This window comes from Rhinoderma darwinii, chromosome 1 (genome assembly GCF_050947455.1).
Source record: "Rhinoderma darwinii isolate aRhiDar2 chromosome 1, aRhiDar2.hap1, whole genome shotgun sequence".
Classification (NCBI taxonomy): Eukaryota; Metazoa; Chordata; class Amphibia; order Anura; family Rhinodermatidae; genus Rhinoderma; species Rhinoderma darwinii.
The window spans coordinates 416524081-416549711 of record NC_134687.1 but is presented as its reverse complement, the minus strand read 5'-3'; the positions used below and the strand labels follow the sequence as shown (position 1 = coordinate 416549711).

Sequence of the window (25631 nt, the reverse complement as noted above, 5' to 3'; positions counted from 1 at the left end):
ACTTTATATGGGGTTACTCAGAATCACTTTAAATAATGGCATATGTGTACTGACTACTATTTAACATGACTTTAAATGTGATTGGCTAATTCTGAACACAACCACATCCCTAATTATAAGGTTCACACTTATTCAACCACATTATTGTAGTTTTGTTATTTTTATTTTTCCCCTCTAAAAATTATTCAGTTTGTTTTTCAATGGAATTGTACAGATTATGTGTCACATTAAAAAAAAGTTCTTAAATGATTCATCTTGTACAGATTTTTTGACATGACAAAAACCTGGCGTTTTAACAGGAGTGTGTAAACTTTTTATATCCACTCTATGTATATATATTTTTGTCTGCTGTATATTTGCAGTCACGGGTGTTCTTGCACCTGCATACACGTTTTAGATCATTTTGTTGGAATGTGCTGTTCAAACTTTTGTTGTGTTTATGTGATTCATATATGTGGGGTTAGTGTTCTTGCACTCCTCCCATTCTGGGCGTATGTGCAGAGTAGGTCCCCACCTTACAGAGGTCGCCTTGTCGTGGCAGGTGAGCAAACACTTTTTGATCAAAATGTGCACTAAGAACCTCCCTTTTGTAAGTAGATTTATTTATATTTAGCGGTTTAGATTACATTAGTGTTCGCAGTGCGCTGTCGCCATTTTTTTGTTTGAGATTTATATGTATATATATATATATATATATATATACATATATATATATATATATATACATATATATATATATATATATACATATATATATATATATACATATATATATATATATATACATATATATATATATATATATATATACATATATATATATATATATATATATATATATAAGTATGGTGCAAAAGTAAAGGCCTAACTTGCAGGGCTGATTGGAAGAGAACGAATTCGCTGACAGGCTGGTGTTCAGCGATGAGGATACCTTTCTGCTCAGTGGCCTTATCAAGCGCAAAGTCTACATTCTCTTCTTTTTTGCAGAGGATACGGTCACTGGCCACTCCTACCTGGAAATGTTAAAAGAATGGCATATGCCACAGATAGACTACGTTTGGCAGATCTTCCTCTATCAGAAGGACGGTGCACCTCCACATTTCCATTTGGAGGTTTGCCGATACATGAAACTCCACCGGAATGTTGGATGAGTCGCGCCGGAAACTATTCACCAATCTGGCCTCCACTATCGCCAGATCTAACACCATGTGACTTCTTACTGTGGGGCTACATGAAGAACTCAGTGTATGTGCCTCTCCAGCCACAGGATATGAACGACCTGAAACAACGCATCACTGAAACAGTGGAATGAATATCCGAGGATATGCTGACATGCGTCTGGACAGAACTGGACTACCGCCTAGACATCTGTCGTGTCACCATTGGAAATGTGCTGTGTTCTCTTGGCTATGAATAACGACGGGGCTATAATCTTGCACCATCCTTTTTGTATCAATATATATACTTATATATATATATATATATATACACACACACACACCCCTTAAAAAATAAAAACCATTGGGGGAGTTTTATCGAAACTAATGCAAAGGAAAAGCGGAGTAATTGCCCATGGTAACCAATTAGTTCAGAGCTTTTATTTTACAAAGAGCCTTTGAAAGATAAGAGGTGGAATCTGATAGGTTACTATAGGTAACTACCCCACTTTTTTTTGCGTCGGCTTTGATAAATCTCCCCAATGCATCCTCTTTGTGGTTACCTATAGTAAATCCAAAAGACCCAGACTGGTCCTGTAGAGCTCTCTCTCTAGTTGTAGAAGCCTCTCGGTTAGACACAGCAATATTGCGGAGTCGTAATCCATCGTACATTCCCTGCAACTTATTATACTGGCGGTTCCGTTCCATCAGTTTCTCTGAGAGTTCACTGTATTTTCTTTTGTATTCTTCCAGGATTTTCTTCAGCGAGTTTACTTCCCCCTTCATGGCTACTAACTCCGAATCCTTGCTTTGAACTTGATGAGCATAAAGTTTTTCCACTTGTTTCAGATGTCCTTCTGCCTGACTGTAGTTATATTCCTGGTACAATCGCTCCTGGTAAACCTGGTTACAAATTCAAAGGACTGATGAGAGTAAATATTAACTGAACTGTGTTAACTTTATATACGTACGCAGTTCACAAAATGCAGAGAAAATAGGTTTGGATATAAATGTGGCCCACTGGGGAAGATTTATTCATGCAATTATGCTAGCTTAGTTGTGTAAGATTGGTGTAATAATAAATGCCATACTTAGGACACTCCCTGGCACTCACAGATCGTGAGAACAGGGGTCCTGAACACAAACCGCCCCCCATGTTCTTCATCAATGAGCCTCCCCACAGTGAGGAGGAACTTGAACTGGGCAAAGGTCAAGAATGCACTTGACGGTTCATTTAATGTCTATGGGACTGACGGAAACAACCGAGCCCTGTACTCTGCTTTTTCCCTCAGTTGCATAGACATTGGATGGAGCGGCAGCGCACATGCTCTACCACCATTTAATTGAAAGTCCTCGTTACTCGAGAAGTGAAGAGGAACAGAGATTCGGGGGCCCCCAGCATTCAGGCATTTATCACTTATCCTGTGGAGAGGGGATAATTGTAGACTGTAATACATCACACTGGCTCTGTTAACACTTGACCGTTGGTACTCTTGACGCTGTTATGGGCATGAGCCTTGTTTTGAGTGAATATCTAAATCCAGTGATTTGGGCACTTGTAAACAGCCAGAGAATGAAAATGATGGTAAAATCTCACACACTACACACTAAGGGTAAGTCGAGACCTAGCAGAAATTTTCTGCCACTGAGTTCTGCGCAAGTCATGCAGACTTTCCACAAACTGAAATACACAGAGACAATCTGCAGCATTTCTGCAACAGAATTCACATGCTGAGGATTTGAAAAATCTGCAGCATGTACTGAATTCTGCGCTGATTTTTTTTCCTGCATGTAGATGAGAATTTTAAAACCCCATCCACTTGTATTTTACGGTTAATTGTCACAAATTTTCAGTGGTAAATCTGCCAAGTCTGAACTAACCCTAATAGTTTTAAAAGGACTTCTAACTAATTTTGGGTGCTAAGATGTTCCCTTACCTGGTAGGTCCAGAATGCCAGTGCTCGAGAGCATATATCTAGAACAATCTCAGGACGTAATCCAGCCAGCATCATGGCTTTATGTTCTTCTGAAGGGCTAAGCTCAGTGCGCACAATATCCAGTTTACTAGAAAGAGTACTGTTACAGGCTGGGCAAACAGTAGGAGATCGGCTAAATTCTCCACTGCCATGTTGGTCACAAAAAATATGTGAACAAGCTGTGACCCAGGCACGACCAGATAACTTCACCCGGCATTTTGGAAAGTTGCACAGTAAGAGATCATCACATACTGACATGGTTACTAGTCAGAAACACCTGAAAAATATAAATAAATATACCATGTTTTCGTTTTAGGACTACACACTAAACATCTATATCAACATTTTAGGGTACATCACTTTGTCCTCAAAGGGGTTGTCTCACGACTCATATTGTGATCGAAAGTCTTTGACTGTTTCTAATACTATACCACCTGTCAATGTACCTTTATATTGTAAATATGTCTTCTAGCTTCCCCCTCTGCACCACGCCATTATGGATGGGTGACACAGCATGATCACGTGATCGCACCTTGTAGGTGTTTTTGTACAACCCCCAACACATTGTTGTGTCAGATTCATCAGTTCTCCAGCCAGTCTCCTGCCCCCCTTTCACTTCCCTGATAATAAGCATTTGCGTCCAGGATACATGTCATGCTAGTTTTCGAACAGAGGAGAGGCAGGGGCATGCTGTATAGAGGCAGCTTCTGTTCTGACAAAGGCCACGTTTGCACATAGCGTAAACATTGTCGAATTTCTGACCATTTTTTTCTGTGCAGAAATTCTGCTACGTTTTTGCTGAATAAAATTGTTTCTACATGTTTTACATTCAGCATGTGAATGAGATTTGGTGGACTCTCATCCATTTTGTTGCTACTGTAATATGCTGCAGAATTTCCACCCAGAAAATCTGAAGTGTATGAGTAACTAAACAGAATATCTTGCTAATTTAAAACATTTTCACGCAAGGTAAAGTAATCGGTAAAACGTCATTGTTTTTCAGGTGATTCATCTAATAAGAATTTTTAATGCTGTGAGAACCCCTTTAACATAAACAGGAATCAATACTTTGTATATAGTTTTCCTGTTTGTCATTTACATCCTGTACTTGCTGTTTGTTCATGAGTCCTGTGGCCTATGAGCTAGCTCTTGCTCCTTACCCCTTTTTGTTTATTCCCAAACAACTTATACTAATCTAATATTATACCTGCTGATCTATTTCAACTTTGTAATTTACTTACTGTTAAAGTATAGTTGCTTTATCCATGAAATTTCTGTGTGAAATTACTGCCACTAGATGTCTCCCTAACTCTAATCTGCTATCCACCCCGTGGTCAAGCACAATCTGTCCCTAGTTAATGAGCAGAGGAGACGGACTGCAGAAAGTGGGAGATATCTCTTCACTGCCCCCTAATATAAGTCTATGGGGAGGGGAGCAGACTGAGAAGCACAAATGCTGCTGCCCATGAAGTCTATAGAAGGGAGGGGGAGAAGGAGCAGAGTGAAAAAGAATCTCACCCCAGTGCTGGATTCTCAGCTACAACGGTCTATACTGCTGAATAATCTCATATATATATATATACATACACATATACACACACACTAGTCCTTCTCAATGAATTAGAATATCATCAAAAAGTATATTTATTTCAGTAATTCAATTCAAAAAGTGAAACTCATATTACATAGATTCATTATACACAATGATCTATTTCCAGCATTTTTTTTATTTTAATGTTGATGATGACTATGGCTAACAGTTAATGAAAACCCAAAATTTAGTGTCTCAGAAAATTAGAATATTATAGAAGCACAATTTCAAAAATTATTTTAAATAACGAAATGTTGGCCTACTGAAAAGTATGTAGCCATAATCATCAACATTAAAAGAAAAAAAAAGCTGTAAATAGATCACCGTGTGTAATGAATCTATAGAATATATATATATATATATATATATACACATAGATACATACATACTAGTCCTTCCCAATGAATTAGAATATCAAAAAGCAAATTTATTTCAGTAATTCAATTAAAAAAGTGAAATTATTATATAGATTCATTACACACAGAGTGATCTTTTTCCAGCATTTTTTTTATTTTAACCCCTTAACGCACCAGGACGCACTGGTACGTCTTGCATTGAAGTGCTTTAAGGCACAGGGACGTACCGATGCGTCCTGGATAAAAACTGTCACCCTGTCAAAGGACAAGGTGACAGAACTGTGCCATCAACTGTTTATGACAGTTGACCGGCACAGTAAGACGGCAGGGGACCATTCACAGCGGTCTCCTGCCGGCGATCGCTGTGATTGGTCAGTCAAAGCAGACTGACCAATCACAGCTCCATGACGTGTGTATGTGATGGCGCTGGCTCAGAAGCTGAGCCAGCGCTATCACCGCTGATATCAGCGGTCCGACACCCCTCTACAACGGCCAGGACCGGAGCTAGGCTCCGATCCGGCCGATTAGCTCCTTCGATGCATCGATCAACGCATCGAAGTGTCTTGTAGCCTGTCGGCAACCACGATAGTTGACACGGGCGCGGGTGTCAGCTTTTTGTCACAGCTGACATCGTGCTCTAACGGCCAGGACCGGAGCTAGGTTCCGATCCGGCCGATTAACCCCTTAGATGCAGCTATCGCTGCATCTAAGTGATTAGATCGCACCCTATGGTTGCTAATGACAACCATCGGCACCCGCGGGTGTTCCGATGGTTGCTATGGCAACCGTAGCCTAACAATCGCTTTCTAGTACGGAAGCCTATTAGGCCCCGTTGGGGGCGAAGCCTAATAGGCTTGCTGTCAGTGAATAGCTGACAGCTCTAATACACTGCACTATGTAGGTAGTGCAGTGTATTAGAATAGCGATCAGGGCTTCATGTCTTCAAGTTCCCTAGTGGGACACAAAAAAAGTTAAAACAAGTTAATAAAAATATTGTAAAAAAGTAAAAAAAACTAAGTTTCATGTTAAAAAACACTATAACAGCCTTTTTTCCTATATTAAAGGCATGGTGTTGCCCTAAAAACATGTTTTTTTTTTAAAAATTAAACATTTAGTGTGTGGGTGATTAAACATTGTTCAAATTTTTTTATTTTTTTTTGGCACGAGCCATGTAATATTATAAATTATTTCTAATTTATAATACTACCCATTTTTGGCCACTAGATGGGGCTGTTCCCAAAATTGCAGCATTGCAACATTGGGTTAAAAGCCCTCGCTCTAGTGAGCTCTCAGCATCCCCCCCTCCTTTATCCTGGCTAGTGCCGGGATAAACGAGGGGTTTGAAAGGTTTAACCTGCTACACTGCGTGTCGCCATTTTTTGAGGTAACCCACAGTGTAGTAGGTTTACATATAGTAGTAAACACACACAAACACTAACATACATTGAAATCTCTTACCTGCTCCTGCCGCCGCGGCTCCCTCTGGCCCGTCCGCTCCGTTTGCTGCCGCTGTTCCATGTGCACAAGTCCGGAAGCCGCGACCGGAAGTAGTAATATTACAGTCCGGCCGCGACTTCCGGTCCACAGGAAAATGGCGCCGGACGGCGCCAATTTCGAATAGGACTGTGTGGGAGCGGCGCATGCGCAGTTCCCACACAGACGCCGTACACGGCAGTCAATGGGACGGGAGCCGTTCGCAGTCCCTATGGGACTGTGGCTGCCGTACTCCATGTCTGTGTGTGTCGTTAATCGACACACACAGAAATGGAACAAAAAATGGCAGCCCCCATAGGGAAGAAAAAGTGTAAAAATAAGAAAAAGTAAAACACAAACACACAAATGAATAAAAACGTTTTTATTAAAGCACTAACATCTTTAACATATAAAAAAAATTATTTGCCATGACACTGTTCCTTTAAGTCTTTTATTATAGGAAAAAACAAAAAACATAAAAAAGTACACATGTGGTATCCCAGCGTCCGTAACGACCCAAACTATAAAAATATCACGCTATTTTACCCGTATGGTGAACACCGTAAAAAAATTAAAAACTATTCCAGAATCGCTGTTTGTTAGTCACAACCCCTCGCAAAACAGAATAACAAAAGGGATCTAAAAATTATACCATTAAAAACTGCAGCCCGTCCCACAAAAAACAAGCCCGCCCACAGCTTTTTTGACGGAAAAATTAAAAAGTTATGGCTCTCAGAATACGGTGACACAAAAAATAAGTTATTTGAAACAAAAGTAATTTTATCGTGTAGACGCTGCAAAGCATAAGAGAAACTATATACATATGGTATCGCCGTAATCGCGCCAACCCGCAGAATAAAGTAAAATTGTCATTCATAGCGCATGGCGAACGCCGTAAAAATAAATAAATAATAAAACACATCAGAATTGCAGGTTTTTGGTCACCTTGCTTGCCAAAAAAATGAAATACAAAGTGATCAAAAAAATCGCATGTACCCCAAAATGGTACTAATGAAATCTACAGATTGTCCCGCAACAAATAAGCCCTCACCCAGCTCCGGTGGAGAAAAAATAAAGAAGTTCTGGCTCTCAGAATACGGCGACGCAAAATGTGCAGTGTCCAAAAGCAGATAAGATCTGGCACCATTTATCAGTGCGACACTGGCCATACATCTGTGGATAATTATTTATTTACCCCATTACTATACCCTCTTATTATGCCCTGATATACTCCACACAGCTTACATATGCCCCCACATCATAAACTGAAATACCAGCAAAACCCCCCAAAAAATTACCACTAAGCAAAATCTGCGCTCCAAAAGCCAAATGGCGCTACCTCCGTTCTGAGCCCTGCAGCGTGCCCAAGCAGCAGTTTACGTCCACACAGGGAATATCCGGCGGACAACCCATACCAGTGATATCGTCTTACAGCATTTTATTCTTTATCATTTTAGCGACCGTGACAAAGGCCGAGGTTCGGCCGAAACGTCTTTACCAAGTCGCTTTCCACCTCAACTTTACCATCTTTTGTTGCAATAAAACTTAAATTTGTTTGCATCTGGATCTTTTGCGTACCTCTGTGTGTGCTGGGGTTATATATTTCCAATATTGTGGGATTCTCGTCCCTACCTTACTAGCACCACGCCAATTGATTGAGGAGCGCATCCCAATATCTATTTTTGATTACGTCCACATATATGGCATCGCCATACCCGGGAGAACCCGCTTAACAGTTTGAGGTATTTGTCTTCAGTGGCACAAACTGGTCACAAAATATTGTGCACTAAAACCTGTGGAAATTTTCAATTTTCACTTTGCACCATCCACTGAGCGTTAATTACTAATAGAAAAAAAACCCCTGTGTGGTCAAAATGCTCACTACACCCCTTAATAAAATGCCTTCAGGGGTGCAGTTTCCAAAATGGGGGTCACTACTTGGGGCTTTGTTTCACTATTTGACCCCAGAGCCCTGCCATTGTGGGCTAATGCTGTGAAAATCACCAAAATAGGTCTCACATGCGCCTTTCACTCCTAAGCCCTGTCATATGTCCAGGCAAATGATAAATGCCTTGAGGGGTGTAGTTTACAAAATGGGGTCACTTCTCATGGTTTTACACTCTACTCTGGTACCTAAGAGCGCTCTGCAAATGCGACATGGCGCCCAGCAAAATCTGTGCTCTAAAAGCCACATGGCACTCCTTCCATTTTGAGCTCTGCCATGTGCCGAAACAGCAGTTTTGGGCCACACATGGGGTATTGCCATACTCGGGAGAAATTGTGGGAAAAAAAATTGGGTGCAAAACGACATATCTTTGGGAAAAAAAATAATTTTTCATTTTCACTGCCTCATTCTAATACAATCTATGAAACACTAATGGGATCAAAATGCTCAGTACACCCCTAGATGATTACCCTGAAGGGTAAAGTTTACAAAATGTAGTCACTTCTCAGGGGTTTCTACTGTACGGGTACCTCAGGGGCTCTGCAAATGCGACATGGCGCCCCCAAAAAAATCAACCAAAATCTACATGCCAAGTAGCACTCATGCCATTCTGAGCCCTACGGTGCATTACAAGCAGCAGTTTATTGCTTTACAATTGTTGGGGCGCTTTTTCTCCTTTATTCCTTTTGAAAATGGAAAAAATTCAACATTTTAGTGGAAAGAATGTAGATTTTCATTTTCACTGCATAATCCCAATAATTCAGTAAAAAAACTGTGGGGTCAAAATGCTCACTATACCGCTAGATAAATTCCACGAGGGGTATAGTTGGGGTGTTTTTTCTCCTTTATCTATTGTAAAAATGAAAAAATCGGAGCTAATTTTATTAGAAAAAATTTAGATTTTCAATTTCACGGCATAATTCCCATAAATTCAGCGAAAAACGTGTAGGGTCAAAATGCTAACTATACCCCTAGAAAAATTCCTTGAGGGGTGTAGTTTCCAAAATGGGGTCACTTTTGGGGAGTTTCCACTGTTATGGTCCCTCCAGGGCTTTGCAAACACGACATGGCACCAAAAACCATTCCAGCAAAATCTGTGCTCCAAAATCCAAATGGCCCTCCTTCCCTTCTGAGGTGTGCCGTGGGTCCAAACAGCAGTTTATTACCACATATGGGGTATTGCCGTAATCGGGAGACATTGCTTTACAAATGTTGGGGTGCTTTTTCTCCTTTATTCCTTGTAAAAACTAAAACATCGTATGTTTTTTCAGAAAAAAAGTAGATTTTCATTTTCATTTTCACAGACCAGTTCCAATAAATGTAGCAAAAAAACCCTGTGGGCTAAAAATGCTAACTATACCTCTTGAAAAATTCCTTGAGGAGTGTAGTTTCCAAAATGGGATCACTTTTGGGGGGTTTCCACTGTTTTGCCACCACAAGACCTCTTCAAACCTGACATGTATATATTCTAATAAAATAGAGGCCCCAAAATCCAATAGGTGCTCCTTTGCTTCTGAGGCCGGTGTTTCAGTACATTACCACACTAGGGCCACATGTGGGATATTTCTAAAAACTGCAGAATCTGGGCAATAAGTATTGAGTTGCGTTTCTCTCGTAAAACCTTCTGTGTTACAGAAAAAACTGTATTACAAATGAATTTCGTAAAAAAAAAAATTTACATTTATAAATTTCACCTCTACTTTGCTTTATTTCCTGTGAAATGCCTAAAGGGTTAAAATAATTTCTGAATGCTGTTTTGAATACTTTGAGGTGTGCAGTTTTTAAAATGGGGTGATTTATGGGGACTTTCTAATATATAAGGCCCTCAAAGCCACTTCAGAACTGAACTGGTCCCTGAAAAAATAGCCTTTTGAAGTTTTCTTGAAAATGCGAGAAATTGCAGCTAAAGTTCTAAGCCTTGTAACGTCCTAGAAAAATAAAAGGTCGTTCAAAAAACAATGCAAATATAAAGTAGACATATAGGAAATGTTAACTAGTAAATATTTTGTGTGGTATTATGATCTGTTTTACAAGCAGATACATTACAATTTAGAAAAATGCAGATTTTTGCAAATTTTCTCTAAATTTGTGTTTTTTTACAAATAAATATTGAATTTAACGACTAAATTTTTTCAGTATCATAAAGTACAACATGTCACGAGAAAACAAACTCAGAATCGCTTGGATAGGTAAAAGCATTCCGCAGTTATTACCACATAATGTGACACGTCAGATTTGCAAAAATCTGCTGTGTCCACAAGGCCAAAACAGGCTTAGACACTAAGGGGTTAATATTGATGATTATGGCTAACAGTTAATGAAAACCCAAAATTTAGTGTCTCAGAAAATTAGAATATTATAGAAGCACAATTTCAAAAATTATTTTAAATACCGAAATGTTGGCCTACTGAAAAGTAGGTACAGCATATGCACTAAATACTTGGTCGGGGCTCCTTTTGCATGAATTACTGCGTCAATGGAGGCGATCAGCCTGTGGCACTGCTAAGGTGTTATGGAAGCCCAGATTGCTTTGATAGCGGCCTTCAGCTAGTCTGCATTGTGGTGTCTGGTGTCTCTCATCTTCCTCTTGACAATACCTATTTGGCAATGTGGGCAGGTGCCAAGTCCTGCTGGAAAATTAAATCAGCATCTCCATAAAGCTGGTTAGCAGAGGGAAGCATGAAGTGCTCGAACATTCCCTGCTAGACGGCTGCGTCGACTCTGGACTTGATATATCACAGTGGACCAACACCAGAAGATGATATGGCTCCCAAAACCATCACTGACTGTGGAAACTTCACACTGGACCGCAAGCAACTTGGATTGTTGCCTCTCCACTCTTATTCCAGACTCTGGGACCTTGATTTCCCAATTAAACGCAAAACTTACTTTCATCTGAAAAGAGGACTTTGGACCACTGAGCAACAGACCAGTACTTTTAAAGGCTTAGGCTACATTCACACGACAGTGAGAAACTGCCGTTTTTGTAACAGCCATTTTCAGAACAATAGAGTTCTATGGGTGAATTCACACGTCCGTTTTTTTAACGGCCCGTGAAAACTGGCCGTCAAAAAATAAGACATTTTTGGCCGCTTTGACAGCCCCACAGATCCCATAGAAGTTAATGGATCAGTTTAAACCGCCCATTTTTTATGAATCAATCCTTGGAACGGCCGGTAAAAACGGATCCCGGCCGAGGAGTCTCCGCACACAGCGCTACATTGAGCGCTGAGCCCGGGGAAGCCCCTGACATTACGGTCCATATATGGTGTATATATACTGTCCTTATAGTGGTGTCTCCGGCCAGAGCATCGCAATATCTCTGGCCGGGGACTCCTGTCTGTCTCCTTCTGACTCTACCCACCCAGATAGCGCCGCTGTAGCTCCTTGATGCTCTGGCCAGGGAATATAATATATATATATATACGCATATATATGTACATGATAGATAGGAGAGCAGAATTCTCCTCTTCTCTATGTGTGCAGTGGCTACATTCACAGGACAGTGAAAAAAAAATGGCCGTTCAAAACAAATCAACTGTCAGTTTTTTATGGCCGTTTTGCATCAGCGGGTCTCCAAATTTATAGTGCCACGGTACCCATGTAGATAGCGCCACACCCCCCATATAGCACCCCCCCTTGTAGATACCACCCCCTCCCTTGAATGTAACGCCACTGTAGGAGTGGAATCCCTCTGGCTGGGGATTCCTCATAGACGGAGCCTCTGACATCTCCGTCCATATATGAACAGTGACGTCAGGCAAGCGGAATCCCCTGCCAGAGAGGGAAGGGGATTCAGCTCATAGACGGAGGAACCCGTGACGTCACTGTCCATATATGGATAGTAATGCTGGGGGCTTCTCCAGTAGCCGAATCCCCTGCTAAAGCAGGCCGGGGATTCCGCTCCAGGAGTAACACCTAGACGTCACTGACTATACACTACCGTTCAAACGTTTCGGGTCACCCAGACAATTTTGTGTTTTCCATGAAAACTCACACTTATATTTATCAAATGAGTTGCAAAATGACTAGAAAATATAGTCAAGACATTGACAAGGTTAGAAATAATGATTTTTATTTGAAATAATAATTTTCTCCTTCAAACTTTGCTTTCGTCAAAGAATGCTCCATTTGCAGCAATTACAGCATTGCAGACCTTTGGCATTCTAGCTGTTAATTTGCTGAGGTAATCGGGAGAAATTTCACCCCATGCTTCCAGAAGCCCCTCCCACAAGTTGGATTGGCTTGATGGGCACTTCTTGCGTACCATACGGTCAAGCTGCTCCCACAACAGCTCTATGGGGTTGAGATCTGGTGACTGCGCTGGCCACTCCATTACAGATAGAATACCAGCTGCCTGCTTCTTCCCTAAATAGTTATTGCATAATTTGGAGGTGTGCTTTGGGTCATTGTCCTGTTGTAGGATGAAATTGGCTCCAATCAAGCGCTGTCCACAGGGTATGGCATGGCATTGCACAATGGAGTGATAGCCTTCCTTATTCAAAATCCCTTTTACCTTGTACAAATCTCCCACTTTACCAGCACCAAAGCAACCCCAGACCATCACATTACCTCCACCATGCTTGACAGATGGCGTCAGGCACTCTTCCAGCATCTTTTCCGTTGTTCTGCGTCTCACAAATGTTCTTCTGTGTGATCCAAACACCTCAAACTTCGATTCGTCTGTCCATAACACTTTTTTCCAATCTTCCTCTGTCCAATGTCTGTGTGCTTTTGCCCATATTAATCTTTTCTTTTATTAGCCAGTCTCAGATATGGCTTTTTCTTTGCCACTCTGCCCTGAAGGCCAGCATCCCGGAGTCGCCTCTTCACTGTAGACGTTGACACTGGCGTTTTGCGGGTACTATTTAATGAAGCTGCCAGTTGAGGACCTGTGAGGCGTCTATTTCTCATACTAGAGACTCTAATGTACTTGTCTTGTTGCTCAGTTGTGCAGCGGGGCCTCCCACTTCTCTTTCTACTCTGGTTAGAGCCTGTTTGTGCCGTCCTCTGAAGGGAGTAGTACACACCGTTGTAGGAAATCTTCAGTTTCTTGGCAATTTCTCGCACGGAATAGCCTTCATTTCTAAGAACAGGAATAGACTGTCGAGTTTCACATGAAAGCTCTGTTTTTGTAGCCATTTTGAGAGTTTAATCGAACCCACAAATGTAATGCTCCAGATTCTCAACTAGCTCAAAGGAAGGTCAGTTTTATAGCTCCTCTAAACAGCAAAACTGTTTACAGCGGTGCTAACATAATTGCACAAGGGGTTTCAAGTGTTTTCTAATCATCCATTAGCCTTCTAACACAGTTAGCAAACACAATGTACCATTAGAACACTGGAATGATGGTTGCTGGAAATGGGCCTCCATACACCTATGTAGATATTGCATTCAAAACCAGACGTTTGCAGCTAGAATAGTCATTTAGCACATTAACAATGTATAGAGTGTATTTCTGATTAATTTAATGTTAAATTCATTGAAAAAAACTGTGCTTTTCTTTCAAAAATAAGGAAATTTCTAAGTGACCCTAAACTTTTCAACGGTAGTGTATATGAATAGGGACTCTGGGGGCTTCTCCAGGAGCGGAATCGCCTGCCAGAGCAGGTTTTGGCCGCCGGAGATTCCGCTCCTACAGGGAGATACAGTGGCGCTATCTACGGGGGATGGGCAGGGGGGTGCTATCTTCAGGCAGGGGGGTGCTATCTACATGGAGGGGTGCTAGCTACAAGACTGGAGTCCCCAGTCAGAGATCTTGCGATGCTCTGGCCAGGGATTTCATTGTTGAAAGCCCTGACTTCACTGTCCTTCTATGGACAGTAATGTGAAGGGCTTACACAGGCTCAGCAATCAAAGTAGCGCTGTGTGCGGGGAGTCCTCAGCCAGGATCAGTTTTTACCGGACGTTACAAGGATTGTTTCCTAAAAAACGGCCTGTAAAAACCGATCCATTGACTTCTACGGGAGCCGTCTGGCCGTGAAAACAGAGGACGTCCTATTTTTTGACAGCCAATATTCACGGGCCGTTAAAAAAACGACTATGTGAATACACCCATAGAACTTCATTGCCATTTTCACTGTCATGTGAATGTAGCCTTAGGCTTCGCCCACTAACTGAGAGACAACTGATAATTAGAGATGGAGTCTGCAGAGGGGAATACTGCTGAAAAAATACGGAATACAAGTCATACAATGGTCATAAATTGTGTTATTCCTCATGTAAACACATGACAGCTTATTCTGAAAAGTCCCCTGAAAAGTTAGGTACACTTCAATGTAAAATTCCTTTGTTCAATAAAAAGAGAATTAAAATAAACAAACAAATAATATAAACAGGAATCATATCAAAGGTGTCTAGCCTGTGTGTTTGGGGGCAATGAGTTGGATTTAGCTTTTGTATTCTTTAGATAGTCAGCAATGAAATCGATTATTTGGAAAAAAAATTGTAGATCCAGGGCAATGATACATTGATGCTAACATTTGAAGCCAAACACTTTTTCCAATAAATTAATGTTCTAAGTAATTTAAAAAAAATAAAAATAAAAATTAGTCATCGCAGAAAAATTAGCTGATCAAAAACATTACATAGTAAAACGTAACCTTTAATTAATATGTTGGGATAAAAAAGAGAAAATGATTATCCCTCCAAATAATGATGCAAAAAATAATAATAAGGGTGAGGGGAGAGGGGTTTTTTCATTTAGTTGACAGAAGAAGAAGAAGAACAACTGACCCTGATATACCCTATCAGGTCACCCTACCTAGTCGGAGTAACACCCCTACTCAATGGACAACTCCAACCTGTAGCCTAGATACTCTATTAATTCTATAAATTTATACTCCAGAATTTCTATAGAACTTAAGAAATAAATATATATATATATATATACACACACACACGCATATATATATATATATATATATATATATATATATATATATATATTTTTTTTTTTTTTATTGTCCCAAAGAGTGCCTGTCTTGATTCTGGAATCTTTTTCCTTTTGCATATTTCACTTTTCCAAAACGGCACTTTACTGCATATTTTGGGACTTCTATTAGGTATGGTTTAAAACCATTTCCCTTTTCTAGTTTATATGTGGTTGGGGAGGTGTTTCTTCCCCGTTTTTTGTCTACCCTTGAGAATATACTTTTTCCTGTTTTGGATGATCAGCAGTGTCCCTCCAAAATAACCTTCCCCCCTTTTTTTTTAACCCCTTAACACCCTGTGACGTACTATTACGTCACGGGCGGTGGACTGTTAACGCGAACTAACGTACTATTACTTCATCGCGTTAACAGGGTACTGTGTCTGCAAACACGTCTACAGACAGTTTTAAAGCAGTGATGGCTTAACGACATCACTGCTTCAAGGCCACGACCGGAGCTGGCCTCGGATCCGGCCGATTAACCAATTAGATGCAGCCCTCAAAACCGAGTGCTGCATCTATGGTGTTTACAAGCAGATCGGAACTCTGCAATGAAATTGCGGGGTTCCGATGACTGCTTCGGCAGACCGGAAGCCTAACAATGGCATCCTGTCTGCCTAGAACGGATGCCTGCTAGGTCCCGCCCAGAGGCGGGGCCTAAAAGGTATCCAGCCGCAGTAACAAGATGGCGCAGACTCAGAAACTGAGCCTGCGACATCAGCCGCTGGTGTCAGCTGTATGTTACAGCTGACACCGGGCTGTAACGGCAGGGAACGGTGAGCTCCGATCCCTGCCATTAACCACTTATATTCCGCGATCAAAAGCGATCGTGGCATCTTAGTGGTTTGTAGCGATCGGCATCGACACGACATGATCATGATGATGCCGATCCTTGCTATGGCAACCGGAGGCCTAATAATGGCGTCCTGGTCTGCCACGTACAATAGCCTATTAGACCCCGCCCACAGACGGAACCGAATAGGCTTGCTGTCAGTGAATGACTTACAGCTCTAATGCATTGCACTACGTGGGTAGTGCAATGCATTAGAGTAAAGATCAGAGGTGCAGGCGCTCAACTCCGCCAGTGGGACAAAAAAAAAGAAGTTGAAAAAATGTGAATATAAGGGTATGTGCACACACACTAATTACGTCCGTAATTCACGGACGTATTTCGGCCGCAAGTACCGGACCGAACACAGTGCAGGGAGCCGGGCTCCTAGCATCATACTTATGTACGACGCTAGGAGTCCCTGCCTCGCTGCCGGACAACTGTCCCGTACTGCAAACATGATTACAGTACGGGACAGTTGTCCTGCAGCGAGGCAGGGACTCCTAGCGTCGTACATAAGTATGATGCTAGGAGCCCGGCTCCCTGCACTGTGTTCGGTCCGGTACTTGCGGCCGAAATACGTCCGTGAATTACGGACGTAAGTAGTGTGTGTGCACATACCCTAAAAGTGTAAAAACAAAAGTTTCAAGTTAATAAAAACAAACACTGACTTTTTTCCTATAATAAGCCATTTATTATAGGAAAAAAATGAAAATGTTAAAAAAAAAGTACACGTTTGGTATCACCGTGTCCGTAACGACACAATCTATAAAACAGTAATGTTATTTTCCCCGCACAATGAACAGCGCAAAAAAAACACCAAAAAAACAATGCCCTAATCGCTATTTTTTAAAAAAAATCATAAAGTCCCATGTACCCCAAAATAGTACCAATAAAAACTACAACCCGTTCCGGAGTAAACAAGCCCTTACAGAGCTTTTTTTTACTGAAAAACAAAGACTGGCTTTCAGAATATGGTAACATAAAATGTGCAGAGAGTCCAAAAGTGGATAAGATCGGGCACCATTTATCAGTGCGAAACTGGCCACATATTTTTGAAATATAATTTATTTACCAAATTATTATACCCCTTTATTATACCCTGATGTTCTCCGCACAGATTACATATGCCTCCACATTATAAACTGAAATACCAGCAAAACCCAAAACAGAACAACTACCAAGCTAAATCTGCGCTCCAAAAGCCAAATGGAGTTCCCTCTCTTCTGAACCCTACAGCGTGCACAAACAGCAGTTATGGCATATATATCCACATATAGGGCATCAGAAAATCCTGAGAGTTTACGAGTTATTAGTCTTCGGTGGCACAAACTGGGCATAACATATTGTGCACTAAAATGGCATATCGGTGGAAAATTGCAGTTTTCACTTTGCACCATCCCCTTCCCATCGTAAACAACTTTCAGGTTTTAATTTTCGTTTTTTCCTCCCCCCCTTTCAAAAGCCATAACTTTTGTGGTACGAGTTGTAGTTTTTCGTAGCACCATTTATTGTGCCATATAATGTACTAGGAAATGGGAAAACAATTATTTGTGGGGTAGAAAATGAAAACAACAGTGATTTCGACATTGTTTTTTGCGCTTTGTTTTTACGGAATTCACTGTACAATTAAAACCACATGTTAACTTTATTCTGTGGGTCAATACAATTACGACGATACAAAATATATATTGTTTTTTCTATATTTTACTACTTTTACAAGTAAAAAACTAAGTGTAAAAAATAAAATTTATTTTGTGTCGTCAAATTCTGAGAGCCATAACTTTTTTTTTTTCTGTCAATTAAGTGGTATGAGGGCTTATTTTTTGCGGGACAAGCTGTAGTTTTTAATGATACCATTTTGGGGTACATGCGACGTTTTAATCACTTTTTATTACATTTTTTGTGGGGAGTGGTGACCAAAAAATAGCGATTGCCGTCTACATTTTTTTTTTTACGGCGTACACCGTGCGGGTTAAATAATGATATATTGTAATAGTTCTGACTTTTACAGATGCGGCGATACCAATTATGTTTATTTATTGACTTTTTTACTATGCTCTAGGGGAAAAATGGGAAAAGGGTTGTTTTTTTAAATTTTTAATTCATGGTTTGTTTGTTTTTTACACAAAAAAACTCAAACCTTTATTTTACTATTTTTTTTTTTATTAGTCCCCAAAGGGTACTTCAACCAGCGATCGTTGGATCGCTTGCACGATAAACTGCAATACTAATGTATTGCAGTATATCGTCTTTCTGACAGGCTTCTATTAAGATCTGCCAGAGGCATGGCTTAGTAGGAGCACAAAGATGGCAGACCTGGGCGCCTTCATTAGGCCCCCAGGCAGCCATAGCAACCATTGCCACCCCGCGATTGCATTGCGGGGGGCCCGATGAGCTGCTAGAGGGTGTCGCCCCCCTCTAACGATTTAAATGCCGCAGTCGCTATTGACCGCGGCATTTAACGAGTTAAACTAGCAGGATCGCGCCTGAGTGTGATCCCGCTCGTTACTGTGAAGTGTCGGCTGTAACATACAGCAAACACCCGCATCGTATGAAGCGGGTTCACTCCGTGAGCCTGTTTCATACTTCCCTTACGCGGCTATGACGTAACCATAAGTCAAAATAAAGTATAAAATAGGAGCAGCACTGTGTCAAAACCAAATTAGGGTGGTGCTATGCTTCAAATATTGAGGAGTGACGTCTCCCCATGTAATGTATGGTAAAAATAGAGCACGGAAGCAGCACTCAATAGCAAAAAATGTGACATTTATTCACCCAACAATGCAACGTTTCACTTCCTCAATGGAAGCATTTTCAAGCTTGAAAATGTAACCATAAGTCAAATGTCGGGAAGGGGTTAATTACTAATGGGATAACACCTGTGGGGGCAAAATGCTCACTACACCCCTTGAAATGCCTTGAGGGGTGTAGTTTCCAAAATGCGGTCACTTCTTGGGGTCTTCCACTGTACTTTAGTACCTTTAGGGTTTTGCAAATGCGACATGGCACCCAAAAACCAATCCAGAAAAATCTGCTTTCTGAGCCCTGCCGTGTGTCCAAACAGCAGTACATGACCACATGTGGGGTATTTCCGTACTCTGGAGAAATTTCTTTACAAATGTTGGGGTGCTTCTTCTACTTTATCCCTTGTGAAAATGAAAAAATTCAACTTTGTTGTGGAAAAAATGTTGAGATTTATTTTTACGGCCTAATTCCAATAAAATCTGCAAGACCAGTGGGGTCTAAATGCTTACTATACCCATAGAAAGATTCCTTAAGGGGTGCAGTTTCCCAAATGGGGTCACTTTTGGGGGGTTCCTACGGTTTTGGTCCCGCAGGCACTTTGCAAATGTGACATGGCACCCGAAAAACATTCCAGCTAATTTGAGCTCCAAATGGTGATCCTTCCCTTTTGACCCCTGCAATGTGTCCAAATAGCAGTTTATCACCACATATGGGGTATTGCCGTAAATCGGGAAAAATTGCTTTTCAAATGTTGGGGTGCTTTTTCTCCTTTATGCCTTGTAAAAATTGAAAATTTTGACATTTTATTAGAAAAAAATTAGATTTTCATTTTCACGGCCTACGTCCACTAAAGTTAGCAAAAAACCTGTGGGGTTAAAATGCTCACTATACCCCTCGATAAACTCCTTGAGGGGTGTAGTTTCCCAAATGGGGTCACTTTTGGGGGGTTTCCACTGATTTGGTCCCTCAGGGGCTTTGCTAATGCGACATGGCACACGAAAATCATTGCAGCAAAACTTGAGCTCAAAAAGCCAAATGGTTCCCCTTCCTTTCTGAGACCTGACGTGTGTCCAAACAGCAGTTTATTACCACATATGGGGTATTCCCATAATCGGGAGAAATTGCTTTTCAAATGTTGGGGTGTTTTTTCTCCTTTATGCCCTGTAAAAATGTTACATTTCTAAGCTTTATTGGAAAAAATTTAGATTTTCATTTTCACGGCCTAATTCCACTAAAGTCAGCAAAACACTTGTGGGGTCAAAATGCTCACTATACCCCTCGATAAATTCCTTGAGAGGTGTAGTTTGCCAATTGGTGTCTTTTTGGAGGTGTTTCCACTGTTTTGGCATCACAAGGCCTCTTCAAACTGGACATGGTGCCTAAAATATATTAGAATAAAAAGGCCCCAAAATCCTCTAGGTGCTCCTTTTGCTTCGGAGGTCTGTGTTTCAGCGAATTAGCACACTAGGGCCACATGTGGGATATTTCTAAAAACTGCAGAATCTGGGCGATAAATATTGTGTGCGTTTCTCTGGTAAAACCTTCTGTGTTACAGAAAAAAAAAAAGGATTAAAAATGAATTTCTGCAAAAAAAAATTTGTACATTTCATCCCTACTTTGCTGTAATTCCTGTGAAACACCTAAAGGGTCAATAAACTTTCTAAATGCTGTTTTGAATACTTTCAGGGGTGAAGCTTTTAAAATGGGGTGATTTATGGGGGTTTGCATTGCATGGGCCCCTCAAACCCACTTCACAACTGAACTTAGAAAACTAAAATGTACAAAAAACGATGCCAATCTAAAGTAGACATGTGGGAAATGTTAATTAGCATTTATTTTGTGTGGTATTACTATTTGTCTTACAAGCAGATACATTTAAATTTCGAAAAAATCTAATTTTACCACTAACTTAAAGTATAATGTGTCATGAAAAAACAGTCTCAGAATCGCTTGGATAGGTAAAAGAATTCCAAAGTTATTACCACATAGTGAAACATGTCAGATTTGAAAAATGGGGTTGCGCCCTGAACGTGCAAACTAGTCCATGTGCTTAAGGGGTTACGATGGCATATTGTTTAGATGTGGAGGTTGATGCACAGATTGCTGCATTACTAAATTGTGAGATTAATAAAAACACAGAGGATTCAAGTAGAGACATATATGGCCTATTTAAAAATCATAGAAAATTAACATTAAGTAATTTGAGACGGAAATGGGATATTCAGAGTCTAGAAGCCTATAAAATATCTGAGATCACACCTAGAGGTCTGCGTAGATGCACGGTCCCAGCTTCACATTTTAGAGAGGAGTTTCTAAAAAAAAAAATGGGATGACGAGTGCTTAAGACATTCTAGAAAGCTGATGGACTTGTTAATAAAGGAGGAAAACATAATGTTGGGATCTCTCAAAATTGAAATTGAAGATAGTGTCAAAAAATTGGATGAGTTCTATACTCACCCGGAGTTTGAGAAATTAAACAATAGTCTTAAAAAAGAAGTGGAGTTGGAACTTCGGGAAATCTCTACTCGTAAAAGAAAAAAATTCAAAGAGTCACTTTTGATTTTGAACAAAACCAAATATTCTCTTTTGCAGCTAAAAGGGAGGGGCCTAATACAGATGGGGAAAAGACTAGTGATTTGTCAAGTGATAATGAGATGGGGAAACACACTGGAGTAGAGGACACACAAACTAAGGTCTCTTTTTTAGAGGATCGAAACAGAGGAAAATACGGAGAAAAAATCAGTAGAGAAAAAAAGAGGGCCGAATACAAGACAACGCAAGGGAGAATAATATAATAAACTTGACAGATTTTGTCTTATCAATAGACCATATCTCCTTATTAACCCCTTCCCGACATTTGACGTATCCATACGCCAAAGTCGGGTAGGGGAAGCATGGAGCGGGCTCACTGAGTTAACATGCACCATACGATGCGGGTGTTGGCTGTTTGTTACAGCCGACACTAAAGAGTAATGAGCGGCATCGCACTCGAGCGCGATCCCACTCGTTTAACTTGTTAAATGCTGCGGTCAATAGCGACCGCAGCATTTAAATCGTTAGAAAGAGGGGGCGACCCCCTCTAACAGCTCATCGCGCCCCCCGCAACGCAATCGCGGGGTGGGGGGGGCGATGGCTGCCTGGGAGCCTAATGAAGCCCCCAGGTCCACCATCTTTGTACACCTATTAAGGGCTTAATAGTTGCCTGTCAGAATCACGATATACTGCAATGCATTAGTATTGCAGTATATCGTGCAAGCGATCTAACAATCGCTGGTTGAAGTCCCCTAGGGGGACTAATAAAAAAAAGTAAAAATGAGTTAAATAAATAAAAATATATTAAAAGTTTAAAAAAAAAACCTTTTCCCATTTTCCCCCTAGAGCATAGTAAAAAAATAAAATAAACATAATTGGTATCGCCGCGTCCGTAAAAGTCTGAACGACACATACAGAGATGCTATACGGCACATACAGAGATGCTATACGGCACAGACAACACCATAGAGAATGCGAACAGGATGCCGTTCCATTCTCAGTTGCGTGTGTTCCCACACAAGACCAAAACTAAGCTCGTTCGTGGAGCGAAATATGGTGCCATTTTCATGTGGACCTGAAGCCGCTGCCAGACAGTAAGATGACGACTTTCGGCCATATGTTCAACGAAGCAAAGGCGCAGGAGCAGGTAATTTATGTTTGTGTATGATGTTGTGTATTATGTTCGTGTATGTTCGTGTGATACGGTTTGCTGAGCCCTGTATCTAATCCTCCTACACTGTGCAGTCGCTCAGAAAATGGCGGCACACAGTGTAGGAGGTTTGAAGACATTCAAACCCTTCCTTCTCCTGGCACTAGCCAGAAGAAGGGAGGGGGGATTGTGTGATGACATTAGAGGAGAGTGTGTCCACCCCAAATTTGCAGCATAATTCAATGAGGTTGCTTTACCACAGTGACCATGTTGCAATTTTGGAAACTGCTCCCTCTAGTGGCCAGCACATGGAAATGTTATATATTAGAATCTATTTTATAATATTTCCTGACTTGTGAAAAAATGTTAGAAATTAAAACAATGTGTAATCACTTAAATAATAATTGTTTAACTGAAAAAAAATAAAAATTCTAGCGACACATTCCCTTTAAGTCTGATACTTTTCTTTGATAGCCAACATAAAAGAGAATTTAAGGTTTATAATTTCATCAACTGTCGTTCAACTATGGTTGTATATTCGATAATTTGCCCATGTGGAAAACAATATATTGGGGAAACCAAACGAGAGCTACACATACACATAAGTGAACATCTCTCAGACATTGTAAAGGGCGAAATAAAAAACCCATTGGCAGCAGATTTTAAAATACATCAAACAATCGCCTACTGGTTTAAAATTTATGGGGATTTACCAACTATTAGGAGACAGAAGAGGTGGTGATCGTAATCATATCCTCTTCCAGAAGGAAACCATGTGGATCTATACATTGGGCACCTTGAATCCCAGGGGACTCAATAATTAAACAAAATATGATATACTTACTAGCGGCGGATGCATGGACTTTCGCTGGGCTGGCTGTATACCAGCGTCCCAGGCGATCTCCACGTATCCACTGCTAAATATTTATTTGCCTTTGACTGGTGGGCAGCTCCTTTCATCTTTTTTTCCCAGACATTGGTCTGGTATGGTGCAACTTAAGGGCACACTTGAGAAATTTTCTTTTGCTCAAAAAACGTAGGCCCTCTTTTGTATCTCAAAATATTCTTTAGCTGAAAAAATCAGTATGTCTGATGACTAACTCTGCCTCTGAGTAGTGGGGACTCATTCGTTATAGAAATGGACTTACTCCCTGCCATCCGGAGGCAGACATCAAGTCATTCAGCTTCTCGCTAAATGGAACTTTGGAAGATAATTACTCTTATCATAATATAAATGAATGGGCATTATATTTCATGGATTCATGGTTCTGCCTCTGGTTGGTGGGCACCCGGTCCCATTGCTTTAATAGGCATAGGACTAATTCCCTTCTACCCCGGGGCCAAACATAGACTCCTTACCTATTGCTCTGTTGGGATTTAATGTATTTACTTATTTAATTAGTTATCTTTAATAAAGGGAATTGCCTTTATATAATCTATTCATTTATTTTTTATTCTTTTTTATTATTTTTTGTTTAATTAAATTTTCTTTGGGTTTTATTTAATTTGTGTTATGTTATTTTGATTTTGTAGAGCGGACATCGCTGATCATTCATAAATATGACAAGGGTTAATAATAATACTCTGACCTATTATTGGTATACATTTTTGATTATCTATGTATATGTATTTTCCCTTATATACTTGTTTGATAAAACATTTATGATGACTTATAAAATTAGGGAAATATATACAAGACTTTGTGTCTTAGTACAAATTTTTGCAATAGAATCAATATGTCTATTTAAAAACTTTTGGGACTTGTTCCCTTTAACCCCTTCCCGACACTTGACGTATCCATACGCCAAAGTCGGGTAGGGGAAGTATGGAACGGGCTCGCGGAGTGAACCCGCTCCATACGATGCCGGTGTCGGCTGTATGTTACAGCCGACACTTCAGAGTAACGAGCTCGTTTAACTCGTTAAATGCTGTGGTCAATAGCGACTGCAGCATTTAAATCGTTAGAAAGAGGGGGACGACCCCCTCTAACAGCTCATCGCGCCCCCAGCAATGCAATCGCGGGGTGGCGACGGTTGCTATAGCTGCCTGGGTGCCTAATGAAGGCCCCCAGGTCCGCCATCTTTGTGCTAGAAGCCTGTCAGAATCACGATATACTGCAATACATTAGTATTGGAGCATATAGTCGAACCGCATTCTAACGATCGCTGGTTGAAGTCTCCTAGGGGGACTAATAAAAAAAAAGTTACAATTAGTAAAATAAAGGGTTTTTTTTATGCAAAAAAATAATAAAAATGTAAAAGTAAAAAAAAAAAACCTTTTCCGATTTTCCCCCTAGAGCATAGTAAAAAAATAAAACAAATAAACAATTGGTATCACCGCGTCCGTAAAAGTCTGAATTATTACAATATATCATTATTTAACCCGTACGGTGAACGCCGTAAAAAAATAAATTGTAAACGCCAGAATCTCTATTTATTTTTGGTCACCATCTCCCACAAAAAATTAAATAAAATGTGATCAAAACGTCGCATGTACCCCAAAATTTATTATTAAAAACTAGAGCTTATTCCGCAAAAAATAAGCCCTCATACCACTTAATCGACGGATAAATAAAAAAGTTGTGGCTCTCCGAATTTGGTGACACAAAATAAATTATTTCTTTCACTTAGGTTTTTACTTGTAAAAGTAGTAAAATATAGAAAAAACTATATATATAGTTGGTATCGCCGTAATCGTATTGACCCACAGAACAAAGTTAACATGTTGTTTTAATTGCACGGTGAATTCCGTAAAAAATAAAGCGCAAAAAACAATGGAGGAATCGTTGTTTTTTTTCATTTTCTACCCCACAAATATTTTTTTCCCGTTTCCTAGTACATTATATGGCACAATAAATTGTGCTACGAAAAACTACAACTCGTGCCGCAAAAATCTAGCCCTCATAGAACTATATCGACGGAAAAATCAAAAAGTTATGGCTTT

At 40.4% G+C, this 25631-nt stretch overlaps 1 protein-coding gene across 2 annotated transcripts in view; it reads right to left on the bottom strand.

Annotated features, from left to right (window-relative positions):
- The window catches only part of CCNB1IP1 (cyclin B1 interacting protein 1), a 64999-nt gene that overhangs the window by 13821 nt on the left and 25547 nt on the right, over nucleotides 1–25631 (bottom strand). For both annotated transcript variants that reach the window (XM_075853169.1, XM_075853178.1), the window contains exons 2-3: nucleotides 3095–3410; nucleotides 1721–2060 (exon numbers count right to left, since the gene is read on the bottom strand). In XM_075853169.1, coding sequence (XP_075709284.1) covers nucleotides 1721–2060; nucleotides 3095–3391 — 637 coding nt within the window. In that variant the 5' untranslated portion in view covers nucleotides 3392–3410. The remainder of the gene's footprint in view (nucleotides 1–1720; nucleotides 2061–3094; nucleotides 3411–25631) is intronic.